This window comes from Physcomitrium patens, chromosome 8 (assembly GCF_059467195.1).
Source record: "Physcomitrium patens ecotype Gransden chromosome 8, ASM5946719v1, whole genome shotgun sequence".
Lineage (NCBI taxonomy): Eukaryota > Viridiplantae > Streptophyta > Bryopsida > Funariales > Funariaceae > Physcomitrium > Physcomitrium patens.
Window position 1 is genome coordinate 3,414,542 of NC_143417.1, and position 12,305 is coordinate 3,426,846.

Consider the following 12,305-nt stretch of genomic DNA (forward strand, 5'->3'; position numbering starts at 1 on the left):
ATAGCAATTATTGTCTCTGTGGAATAACTCTTAAAGTAACTTCACTTGGTTGTAAAACACTTTAATATTGATGCTCTATTACTTGCATAGATCTTCTTCAATATTATCTTTCATCACTATGGATTGTCTCATGTCATTGTTTCAAATTGAGATCCATACTCCATGGGAAGTTTCTAGCAAGTTTTTTTAAACTACTAGAAATACAACTTGTAATGTCTATGACCTTTCATCCTTAAATAAATGAACGAATGGAGCATATTAATCAAACCTTGAAGGATATACTATAAGTATTTATGGTAGTTCACCATAATGACTAGAATAAATATTTGATGCTTTTAGAATTTGCTTATAATAATAGTATTCAAGCAAGTATCAATCATTCACCGTTTTTTATTAATATCAATTAAGATTTCATTATACCAACAACTCTCCATTGTCCCATTGACATTAACAATCCAACAATGAAAAAATTTATATAAAAGCTTACGAAAGCCTTGCAAGAAGCACAGTACTACTTCTTTACCACATATTAATAATAGAAGAAATACGCGGATTACTACCAACAATACAAGATCTTTCAGAAGGATGATTAGGTATTACTCTCTAATGCCAACTTTCCACTTGCTACATCAATCCAAGTTTGTAAGTTGGTACCTTAGTGGCTTCAATCTTTCTACATTTTTGTAGTGATTTTTGATGTTATACACCACCTTCAGCTTTTACTACATATTCGGGTCTATCTGATCTTCTATATTTTAAAACTTAAAGGATTTCATATTGAACCAAGGTACTTCTTGGATTGACATTAACCACCACTACCACCATTTATAATTGATGATCAACAGGAGTATGAAGTGGACAATATTTTGGAGCACTGCTACCTTTGCTGTGGCAATGGACATCTACAACTTTAGTACAAAGTCTTTAAGAAAGATTATTCCATTTACAAAGCAATATAAAAACTTACACAGAACTTCATCCATTGTCAAGAAACAATTTGGAAATACCATTGGAAGTAAAACAAAGATTGTAACGGAGCATTTATATTATTGATGCATAGAGATAGGTAGTTGGAGCCATTTTTAAGAAGTTTTTAGAAGTTTTTAGAATTAGAGTTAGATTGGTGGTCCATATGAAATCTACCATGGAACATTCTAAAAAGACTTGAAGAAATTATCTTATTGGGATCTACCTTTAGGACCTTTTAAAAGTAATAATTATCTTAAAAAGAATCCACCTTTAGAGACATTCTAGAAAGTTCTAAGATGGTTGGATAAAGTATAAATAGGATTAGCCAAGGCCATTTGGATATTTGATCAATTGTAGATTTGGTCATTTTTTCTCAATTTAATTTGGTTTATATTTTTTTTTATTTTGTTGTATTCTATTCTTGTTTGCTCTATTTTGTCTTTCATTATTTTATTTTATTTAGTTCTCTTTAGTTTGATTCTGATCTATTTTGTCTTATATTGTGATAGGATTTATATTGCTATAGATTGGAAGGGTTTTAAATCTTAAAGAGAATTTAGTCCCATTTCAACAATAGTCTACATGATTTTTATATCTTTAAATTATGTTTGGATGGTAGTTTGTTACAAATCTTTGTTGCTTGTAGTTGTAGTTGTAGAAGAAAAAAATTACAAGTTTGTTTGATGATGATACAATCCAATAGGTGATGACAATAATAATAAAACAATATAGCCAAACTTATAGTAAATGCCTCCACAATGGATCTAATGTACCATGTTTAGTTTCATTTTATATGCAAATAAAAAGTTTTATGCATTGAATATATTTCTCTATCACTATATTGAGTGATTTCAAGTACAGAAGAGGCTTGCACAGGTAAAAAAGATTTGAGATAGAAAGAGTGGAGTCTAGCATTTGAATACCTCTACCACTAGCCCTTTGGTTTCCTTTAGAGTATTTTTATAATATTAAGTGACTACTCTCATGAATATATTGTTCTAAGATTTCAGACTACCAATTTGAATTGATTTGTCATAAACTTAGTAGATATAAATTATCTCTATGAATCACAAAGATGGCCTTTGTGATCATTTTATGTATAAAATGTGCAATTCTAATGACTTTATAAGTATAAGTAGCTATTCTTACAACCAATGTCAAGGAATTTATACAAGATTTATGAGAAGTGAACTATGTCAATAAAACACATGGTTGAATCTTAGGAGACTTTTATGAATTATCTTTAATTTTTATGTAATAGATTGACTCTCCACCATAAATTATTCAATGTTACATATTATTAAGTCAACTTGAAGACTGAGTCAAGTTAATGACTAGGAAGAAATTTTCATTAATATTGAATTAATAAATGTTACATAATTTTTGCATGAAATCTATTTGATGCTTATTAAAACACCTTTTATAAAACATAAGATATATGAAAATATAATAAGATAACTATATTAATAAATAAATATTTATTTTTAATTATTAATACTAATTAAAAATATAATTAATAAAAACACAAGTAGCAATACATCATCAAAGAAGCTTTATTGTATCTGAATTTTTTTCTCTATTTAAAGCAATAAAAGAAGCAGTGCATAGTACCAATTTAAAAGAATGTTTGTGTAGGTACAAAAAAGTGAAGATGAAGCTACGTAAAAAAACTTATAATATAACAATGTTGTATTAAAGTATTTGTAGCCTAAAAGACAATTGTTTGATTTGAGAAAAAACATTCATATATAAAATTGAACTATCTAATAAAAAATAATGCTCAAATGATTAGCTTAATTAGAAAAAACTTATGTAACTTAGTTACAACTAAAACCAACTTCATAAAATATTTATTGTAGAGTGCAAAAAATTTCTTTGATATATTTTTCTAGAAGCAATTTAAATTTGAAATAACTCCAATAATTAGTACTAGAATTATTTCTTTCATTATTCAAAATATATGATTAATCAAAATATAATAATAAATAATAAATCACAAGATATATTTTTTAGGATATTAATTTTTATACTTAATATATATATATATATATATATATATATATCAAAAATCAAATTTAATATTCATGTTCATATTGAAAGTTTTATTAATGACAAAATATATGATGGAGAGAATTATTGAGCTTAGAGTATGTTGCAAAATTGGACTACAATACCTGAGGATTTTAGATATAAATAAACATAACATGTATTGGCTCTTAGTAATTCATTGTAATTATTTTCTTATCTTATTTAGTTTTATTTTGGTTGAATTGACCAAAAGAATACATATCAAAGAAGATTTTATAGAAAAATAATACTATTTTAAAAGATTATACAATGATATTTATTACTAATTAATCAAGACTGTCAAAAATCCTTAACAAAACAACATCTTTGGATTCTACTCACTTTACAACATCATCAAATATCATCATAATCATTCTAGTCATCTCTATTGTTTTTCTACTATTGTAAATAAATTCTTATCAATTCTATTTTTATAGTAATAGTTTATAATGTGATTTAGTTGATAAGAAACAAATACAACACTAAACTCTTCTAAACATTCTGAAATTAAGAACCATTAATAAGTTTAAGTCAAACAAAAAGACAATTGACAAAATATTGTTTATCTCATTTATTTTCTACTAAAAATCCATCACAGTGAATTATATTCTATACAACTAACTTAATTAGTCCACAGGTAGAAAATTGTTTCTAAACTGTGACTTTCAAAATAAGATCCATTCTGGCATAATATAATTGTTAAAATCCTCATACCTCTTCTTCTCCATTCCTTCACCAATCATCCTATTCCCTTTCGAACTATTTGAAGAAGCTAACATTTGTTTAATTTTCAAAATGATTGTTAACAAGAAAACATCTATTGTTAGCATTGGTAAACACCAAAATTCATATTCTTGTTCTGATTTCATGCCTTCTCCGCCTAACCTCCGAGATGCACACAATCCAATTGTTACCAATATTTCCTCACTGAACCAGAAACGCATGACAACTAGTGTGGTCTTTACGAACAAACTTTCAAACACAAAAAAATGTTAGCTAGCAAACGACCATGCTCAAAAACAACGCACAACAGCAGGAGATCTGCGGAAAACAGTCCCAAGCCTCAATGCATCAGAACACGATCATACACTACCCACAAGGTTCGATGAAAACCCATCCTTCCGCCTCACAAAAGAGGGGCCACAGGAGGGGCAGCGGCTGGGAAAATCACTCGTTGCAGGTGGTTATGCAGCTGTGCACAGCGTTGGGGTCGGTTTCCGCGACAGCTCATCGACTTTCCATCCCACACCGAAGCGAAGCCCCGGTGCGAGCAGGTCAAAGCCCTCGCACAAGTTTTGGCATCATTCTAGATTTCGTTGGGATAATGTTTCGCCGCGACCGCTGGTAACCGGAGGCACAAACCGAACTCCCCTGTACCAAGCCAGCCAGCATCCAACCGCTGGCTGACATCCACCGGTAGTTGCGGAATATGACAAGCTCAAAAACCGAACTCGAGATCAACCCGTCGAGCCACTTCCGAGCTCTCCGGGGCGACTGATGGTCGTATGGGGCCACCGCATCAAGGCTCCACAAGCGTGCTGCTGTTCTTGGGCGACTGCAGGCAACAGCACAGGCTGCACCGGGCATCCCGCGGTAGAGGATAGCATCCGAAGGATGGAAGGCGGAGTTAAGAGGTGTGAGGCCTTATGACTTGTCCGTTTCTCTCATCTCGCAGCTCCCATCTCATCTCTCTTCATATCCACCCCTGCTGCTCGTGGTGCGCGTTTGCGTTTGCGTTGTCTCCCGGATTCTCATCCCTTGCAGTAGCGCGCAGGTGTCACTTGTGCTCCGTCTGGCACCATGGCCGCCCCCGCTGGTAAGTACTTCCGCTCGAAATGTGTGGCTTGGTTGGGTGGTGGCGTGCGGGTCGTTGGGGGAGTTGGGGGTCGTGTTTGGTGCGAGGAGGGGAGCTGGGTTGAGGTCTGGAATCGTGGAGAGTGTTTGTGGCCGGGATGGTGTCGCCGGTGGTCCCGCCCCGTGCACCGGGTGTGCCACAACGACTGGGATCCTACGGTCTCCGGGCGCTTGTGGTATGTTTGATGGGGCGGAGGAGGCAAAGGCGGTGGCTGAGAGAGGTCTTCCGGTGCGCATCAGGGTTGTCGCGGGCAGTGTTTGCGGATGAGGCGTCGTGCGGAGGGTTGGTTAGTGAATCTGCGCGAGCTATTTTGACCGGGTGCGAGGAGTTGTGATCGGTCGATGGTGCGGCGAACGCGCGCTGCGCAGCGCAGCGGTTGTGTGCGAATCTTGGGGAGGTGGGTTTGTGTAGCGGAAAGGGAGAATGAAAGCGCCGCGCGATTCCACCGGTGGAAGGCGAGCGTGTGGTCGTTTGTGAGGATCGGAGGTCGTGGCTAGGTCTCGCAAGATTTCTTTGTTCGTGGGTGCCCGTGACTGGTTGGGGGGGGGGGAGGGGGCTGGCGAAGAGCGCATCTTTAGTGGTAGGATCAGCAGCAGCGGTGGGCGGAACCGGGCGGGTGGTTCCGCCCAGCGTAATTGCGCAATGGAGTGTGACGTGTGCAGCACGGTCGCGTGGGGTGGCCGGACCCATGTTAGCAGTGATGCGTTAGTCCTTCAACGTGGGTGCAGAAATCTAGCTGAGTCGGGAATTCGGGAGCAGTTGCGGTGAGCGAGGGCGAGGATTAGGTCAGTGGTGGGGAGGATGCGGTATGGTGAGGGGAGGGGGCAAATTGTCCATCGCGGTGTCGAAGTGGTGCAAATTTAGGGCATGTGGACGCGGAGGGGTTATCTCCGTGTCGGTGTGCGAGGTCGTTGGTGGCTACAGCAGAGCTGGCATGGGAGAGAGATGATGGTGACGATGATGATTGCGGGGAGGGGTGGTCGGTGGACATGGCATTAGTTTGATGGATTGTGGGTTGCAGATAAGGTTGGAGATGTGGAAGAGAAGAAGGCTCCGGCCGCGGCGGGTGCTGAGGAGAAAGCTGCGGGCGCATCGGGCGCTGGAGTCGGTGGCGAGGAGGGAGGAGCCAACCCATTCGATTTTTCAGCCATGTCTGGGCTGTTGAACGTACGTCCCATCCTACTGCACCTTGCTGTCGCGTGTTTGTGGTGGGGTTGACGGCCGTGGCCGTGGTGTCGAGGGAGGGTCGTCCTCCGTTGTGGTCGCACAGTCCCTGGTTGTGGGATGGTGATGTTGTCGGTGGCAGTCAGGGGTCAGCATGACAGGGCGCGTTAATGTGAGACGGGGGATTGTGAGGCCGGTTGTGGAGTCCGAAGCTTGGGAGTCGTGGAGTGGACAGGGGTGCGGGGTGTGTGTTGGGCTGGGCATGGGCATGGGCATGGTTTTGTGGCGGGCATCAGAGCCGCACAATGTGGTTGCGAGGGTGTGGACGGAGGCGTAGTGAGCGAGTTTAGCAGGGATGGAAGCGATGCGCGGAACGAGATGTGGGATCCGGCATGGACAGGAGTGCGACGCGTCCGTGGTGAGAAGAGTGGGAACGAAACACGGAATGGCGCACGGGTGTCATGTAGGGGATTGCAGGAGAGGTTGAAGTCGTTGGGTGGTGTGTGGGGTGCACTGTTGAGCTGAAGTCAGGAGCCAGTGGGTTGACAACGACGATGCTCATGGAATGACGAATTATTCGTGACGAGGCATCGAGGGGGGGACTGGAGGCTAGAGTTGCTTGTCGAGGAACGTGCGGGTTGCCGGAACACGGTTGCTCATATCGCTGCCGCTGCCGAGCGCTTGGACGGTGTGGACATGTGTACTGAGTCCACGTTAGGAGTTGGCAATGGAATTGTGAAGGAGACGTGGTGGTGGTGGTGTGTTGACGCAGGCGTTGTGCCGTTTCCGTGTGATGCGGTTTGTTCGTGAGGGGGTGATGGGACGTATTTTGGAAGTGGGCAACGCGTTGCTGACAGTGTGTGTGTGGTGGTGTTCAGGATCCCAGCATCAAGGAGATGGCGGAGCAGATCGCTAAAGATCCCGCATTCACCCAGATGGCCCAGCAGCTGCAGAGCAGCGTGCAGAGTGCTGGAAGCGGGGGGGCTCCCCAGTTGGACCCGAACCAGTACATCAACGCGATGCAACAAGTGATGCAAAATCCTCAGTTCATGACCATGGCAGAACGGCTCGGCAACGCCCTGATGCAGGTGCGGTAGCGTTCGTTGGGTGGGGTGGTTGGTGGAGCAGGGAAGGGGGTAGGAAGTGTATACGGATGTGTGCGGTTAGAGTGGTGGCGTAGGTGAAAGGTGGTAGTAGAGGAGGGGCTCGGGCATGGTAGGTATGCGAGGGGGACGGGGCCCGGCGGCACGTTTTGTGAGTGGTCTTGTAGGGGGATGTCCAGTGCATGGTGGTAGTCCTCGGAGACCTTTGGGGGCGTGTCCGTCCTTGAGTGAGATGAATGGTAGCGAATGGGAGATTGCTGGGATTGCAGTGTCGGAGGAACAGTAGACGGGGGAAGTCTCACCAGTACGGACACGCGTGGATTGCAGGACCCCGCAATGTCGGGCATGCTGTCGAACCTGACGAACCCCGCGCACAAGGAGCAGCTGGAGCAGCGCATGGCAGCGGTACGAGAGGATCCGACCCTGAAGCCGGTGCTGGAGGAGATCGAGACCGGCGGCCCTGCTGCGATGATGAAGTCAGTTGTGGGATGTTAGTGTTTGTTTGGTTGTATTATGCATTGATTGATTTAATTTTGTTGTGGTGGTTGGGCGAATGGAGCGTGTTTGTGAGTCAATGCGAGAGGCGGGCGGTTGGGAGGGCGATGGGAGAGTCTGAGAGGTACTGGGATGTTTGGTTGCAGGTACTGGAACGACCCCGCAGTCCTGAGCAGGCTCGGGCAAGCCATGGGCGTGGGTGTGCCGGGAGCGGACGGGCTTCAAATTCCTGGGGAGTCGGCGAATGATGAAGAGGAGGAAGAGGGTGAGGAGGAGGACGATGAATTGACCGTACATCACACCGCCAGCACCGGTGACGTGGAGGTATTGGGGGCGGGGGGGGGGGTCGGCGCCAGGAGTCGTTGACGTTATGAGCACGTTCCCTGAGCCACTGTTGGCGTGGGGTTGCTCGGTTGTGTCGTGTAGTGGTGACTGGGGTCGCAGGGGGGCAGAGCTAGAGGAGGGAGGCATCTTGGGTGTCGATTCTGGATGGTTGATGGTGGCAGGGAGCAAGAGTGGGTTGGGCGAAGGGCGCTGGTGTGGTTATGTCGTGGGGTGTATGCGATGAAGGTCGGGAGGAGTGACGGATTGTTTTTGGTGGTGGGAATGTGTGGGCAGGGTCTGAAAATTCTTCTACGAGACGGTGCAGACAAGGACGAGAAGGATGCGGAGGGCAGGACTGCGTTGCACTTCGCGTGCGGTTATGGAGAGGTGCGCACATTTATGCCAACCCCGCTGCGTTTGTTGTTGTTGCTGCTGCTGTTTAGGTGGGGGAGGGGAGGGCATGTCCGGATGCTGAGAAGTGGCGTGCAGGCACAGCTGGAAGGAGGCGTGGGCGAGCGTTTTGTGTGGATTGCGTGTCTGGAGTAGAAGGGCGATTGGTGTTTGTGTGGAGTGAGGGTGTGTGGTGAATGGAGGTCCCCTGCCCCGGGAAGTGCGGGAGAGGGTGGGGTCGACTAGTGTGCGAAGTGGTTGGAATGGGCTGGCGGGCATGGCATTGTTTTGGGTGCGGCACGTTGGGCAGGGCAGCGGAGTAACCTGGGAGGGTTGGAATGTTGCAGGTGAAATGCGCGGAGGCGTTGCTGGAAGCCGGAGCGGCAGCGGATGCGCTGGACAAGAACAACAACACAGCCCTGCACTATGCTGCCGGTTACGGTCGTGCGGAATGCGTTGAGCTGCTCCTGAAGAACGGCGCTGCTGTGTAAGATTTCGATTGCTCAGATGATATGGGTTCTACCGCGCACAGTGGTGCAGAGCACGCGAATGCGTAGCGCGGCGTTTGTGAGGGGCAGGCGTCCGCCCCCACGGGTGCGACGTTGACGCGTGGGGCGAGGGCGGGTTGCGATGGTTGATGGGTTGGTTGGGGTGGAGCGTATGAACAGGAGTTGTTTTGAAGCGCATTGCAAGGGGTGGGACGTAGGCTGAGAGAGTTGGGCGTTGGTTGTGCAGGACTTTGCAAAATTTGGACGGGAAGACGCCAATCGACGTGGCAAAGCTGAACAACCAGGACAAGGTTCTGCAGCTGTTGGAGAAGGACGCTTTCCTGTAAATTGGTGGACGATGATGGTGAGCTGTGCGGAGGCCGCTACGAGCAACGTCAGGGGCACAGTGTAGTCGATTCTCGGGCAACGAGAGTGGAGACCATTGTGGTTGGATACCATGTCGTAACGATCGTAGAGTTCTTTGCAGGGCGTAAGGTGTAGTTCGTAGTGCTGTGCGGAGTATGACGTTGCGCAGCTGTAGTTGTGATTTTTGTTAGAGCGTCTATCTGAGTCGTGTAGGTTTTGTCACGGTCGCATCCTGTGGCCCGTCCGCGCACTGTGTGTATGTATGTTTTCTTGAACATCGGTTTAAGGCGTCACAATCGAGAATTTTAGCGAGGATATGGGAGCTTGATGTGATAATAGTACTAATTTTCGCGAGGGTATGGGGGCTTATATGCCTAGTATACTCGCACAAGTGGTCCTCTGTGAAGATCTTGTTTTGTTGTTTGACCAAGAGGTTGAAGCAATTGGGGTGATCGATTGAATCTTCCACAAAGCATTAGTGCTTTGTTTTTTCTTTTTAGGAGCTAGGAATTCAAGTTGAAGTTACAATTTTGAATCTATAACTATGCTAGGCAAAGTTGAATCTATGTTAACTAAGTCCCATAGTTTTTCTTTCATGTATATTTTCATTATTTTAATCTTCCATACACCATAGTTACTAATGCCATGAAGTTTATTGACATCTCTTATATTGTATGGACTAGCTTCTAATGGCACCTTTAATTTTGTTGTACAAATTACAACACTATTGTGAAACTTGACTTCTTTTGGTCTGTCTTAAAGTTTTATTCTTCAAATTGGCATCTAAAGTGGTACCTTTCTTCATACTTGTGAATGTATTGACAAAAACTACAATGACAAGTGTGAATGTATTGACAAAAACTACAATGACAAGGTTGTTGCCAATGACTTCAATAATTTGTATTCCCCTAACAAATTTAACTACTACTGTTTTTAAATGGATGTTGTCACTTTGACAGAACATACTTCAGTCCACCTAAGATTATGCTACTCTAGCATATATCTGTAAGACTTTGTTCTCTAGCCATAATCAACTCTTCTCTAAAAAGAAGAACCTTGCTTTGACACCATGTGTAAAATCTTTATAATTCCTTAATACATTGATCATATAGGTACACATTAATTAAGAGATACAACTCAAAGACATCCTATAGTATTTATATTTGAGATATAAAGCTTATCTATATAAGTCTACTTATCTATGCATATAAGTGGTAGAGTGATTTTAGAAGATTCACCAATAAGTAAAAGTAGTAATGATAGTTACTTTTATCAAAGAGATCATTGGTGCATTAATGTAAATGCAAAGTTCTTTTTAAGATGGATCTAAAGTTTACTTCAAAGTTAATTAATTTAACAATCAATTGGTAAATTGATGCAATAATTGTTGATAAGTGGATGTGATAATAATTTTAACATCCAATATGCTGCCAAACTCAAAAATATCTAAGATGCTGCTGCCATGACCTCCAAATAGTGACACAACCATGTCTATCTCTCAACTTCTCAATAATATACAATCCCAATGAAAACACTTCACCAACTAATCACTCTCATAAAGTTCAATTGCAATGTCACCATCCTACAACCTATAAGTGTTGCAATCAATCAATCAAATAAAGGAATTCAAAAAGAAAAATAACATTGATCCTAATTGTGATATTAATTGCAACCAATCTTTCAATAATACAAATGAGCACACTGTATTATGTGTCAATAACACTCAATTTGATCAACAATCAACAATGTATAGGCAAAAATTAAATGTTGCTACATATATTGCAATGTGGGAGTAGACGATAGGTGGCAAAAGCAAGCAAAAGGAAGTACACCATGCATATGACGAGTGTGAAAGAACTTGGAACATCTAAGAAGAACAATGACATGGATCTTCAAGGTTCTAGAGCCGTGGAGTTGTTCCACTTGTCTTACAACAACAATGGAACCAATTCTTTGCTCCACTTGTCCTACAGCGACAATGGAACCAATTCTATTGACTTGGCTTGCCAAGTTGCCTCACTACTTCTTTGTCTCTAAGGACTTGACTTGGATTCCATCTTTAAGAACATGGATTTCTAACATTCTTTGTTTGGGCAAGTGCATTCTGGGTTTAATAGTCTGCCTTAAGGTTAATGAAGAAAAATAATGGAATTAACTCCATTATTAGTACGCAAACGAAGACTTTATTGTTATTCAGATGTGGTACAACTCTGTAATAGTATGACTTACGGTTTTCTATACGTTTCACATCTCAATGGAAAATTCCTTTGCTCCCAAATGTTCACTAAACGAAACAAAGAAAATATTCACCATCTAAATACTAGAACACACAACAGAGCAGTTTTGAACTTTTAAACCAACCTGCTCAGTGACAACTGTGACGTGGGCTGCACGTGCCCTAATCGAAGAACATCTGCTAGCATTCCGGCAAAAATCTACTTTCCAACTGGTATACAAACGTGGTGCATTGAGGGATAAAGTGTGGGACGACCACTGATTTCAGATAGTTCCTTGGCATTGCGGGCCATCACATTAGTATTTGAGTTGTAAACAGTGTTCAAATAACTCAATGTAAACAAATGCCATCGCACCAGTGTTTTCATTATTACAGAGCTTTCCGATCACACAGCTCAATAATACCCCACGTAACGCATGGTGTATGGAAATGTGATAAATTTCGTATCAATATAATAAATTCAATAACCGACCCCCCGCAACAGAAAAACAATTGAGGGAACCCAGCAAACTAAAACAAGCGAGGTCTTCTCCCACCCTTCAATCACAGTGCTCAATTCGCACCCAAGCCACTTGACAGCTCTACCCACCCGACAATGTCATGCCAACAAGGATACATAACACCGTAGGCCATGTAAAAGCTCCGACACTTTCACCGATTGTGAACTACAAAGGACCCATGTCATGATTCTCTGCAGGTGTCAAGACCCTTGAAAGGATTTGCTAACCACAAGGCCATCAAATCAACTACTCCCAACTCAAGCTCCACATCCCATCTTCCGCATCGGTATCACATCTCAAAGGCAAATTGAATCGTGCATTCAAAATGTGTCCCATCTCTACCAAATT

General features: G+C 43.1%; 1 protein-coding gene across 2 annotated transcripts; it reads left to right on the forward strand.

The window, feature by feature from the left end:
• Positions 1-4,705: 4,705 nt before the first annotated feature.
• On the forward strand, positions 4,706-9,529 carry LOC112285686 (ankyrin repeat domain-containing protein 2A). 2 transcript variants are annotated; one of them, XR_016504403.1, is made up of 8 exons: positions 4,706-4,852; positions 5,913-6,058; positions 6,934-7,143; positions 7,486-7,634; positions 7,800-7,977; positions 8,272-8,364; positions 8,467-8,854; positions 9,103-9,529. XR_016504403.1 is itself a non-coding variant. In XM_024526680.3 (8 exons), exons 1-8 carry the CDS (start codon positions 4,837-4,839, stop codon positions 9,200-9,202), a joined length of 1,032 nt encoding a protein of 343 aa, XP_024382448.1. In that variant the 5' UTR covers positions 4,706-4,836; the 3' UTR covers positions 9,203-9,529. The 2 variants fall into 2 exon arrangements, 1 of the variants encoding a protein (XP_024382448.1); XM_024526680.3 differs by having other exon boundaries at positions 8,715-8,854.
• The last annotated feature ends 2,776 nt before the right edge of the window (positions 9,530-12,305 follow it).

Bases quoted from the DNA above. Each gene is read 5' to 3' on its own strand.
- LOC112285686 (XM_024526680.3), top strand. The intron at 6,059-6,933 runs GTACGTCCCATC...GGTGGTGTTCAG, and splicing joins CCATGTCTGGGCTGTTGAAC to GATCCCAGCATCAAGGAGAT. The intron at 7,635-7,799 runs GTCAGTTGTGGG...GTTTGGTTGCAG, and splicing joins GGCCCTGCTGCGATGATGAA to GTACTGGAACGACCCCGCAG.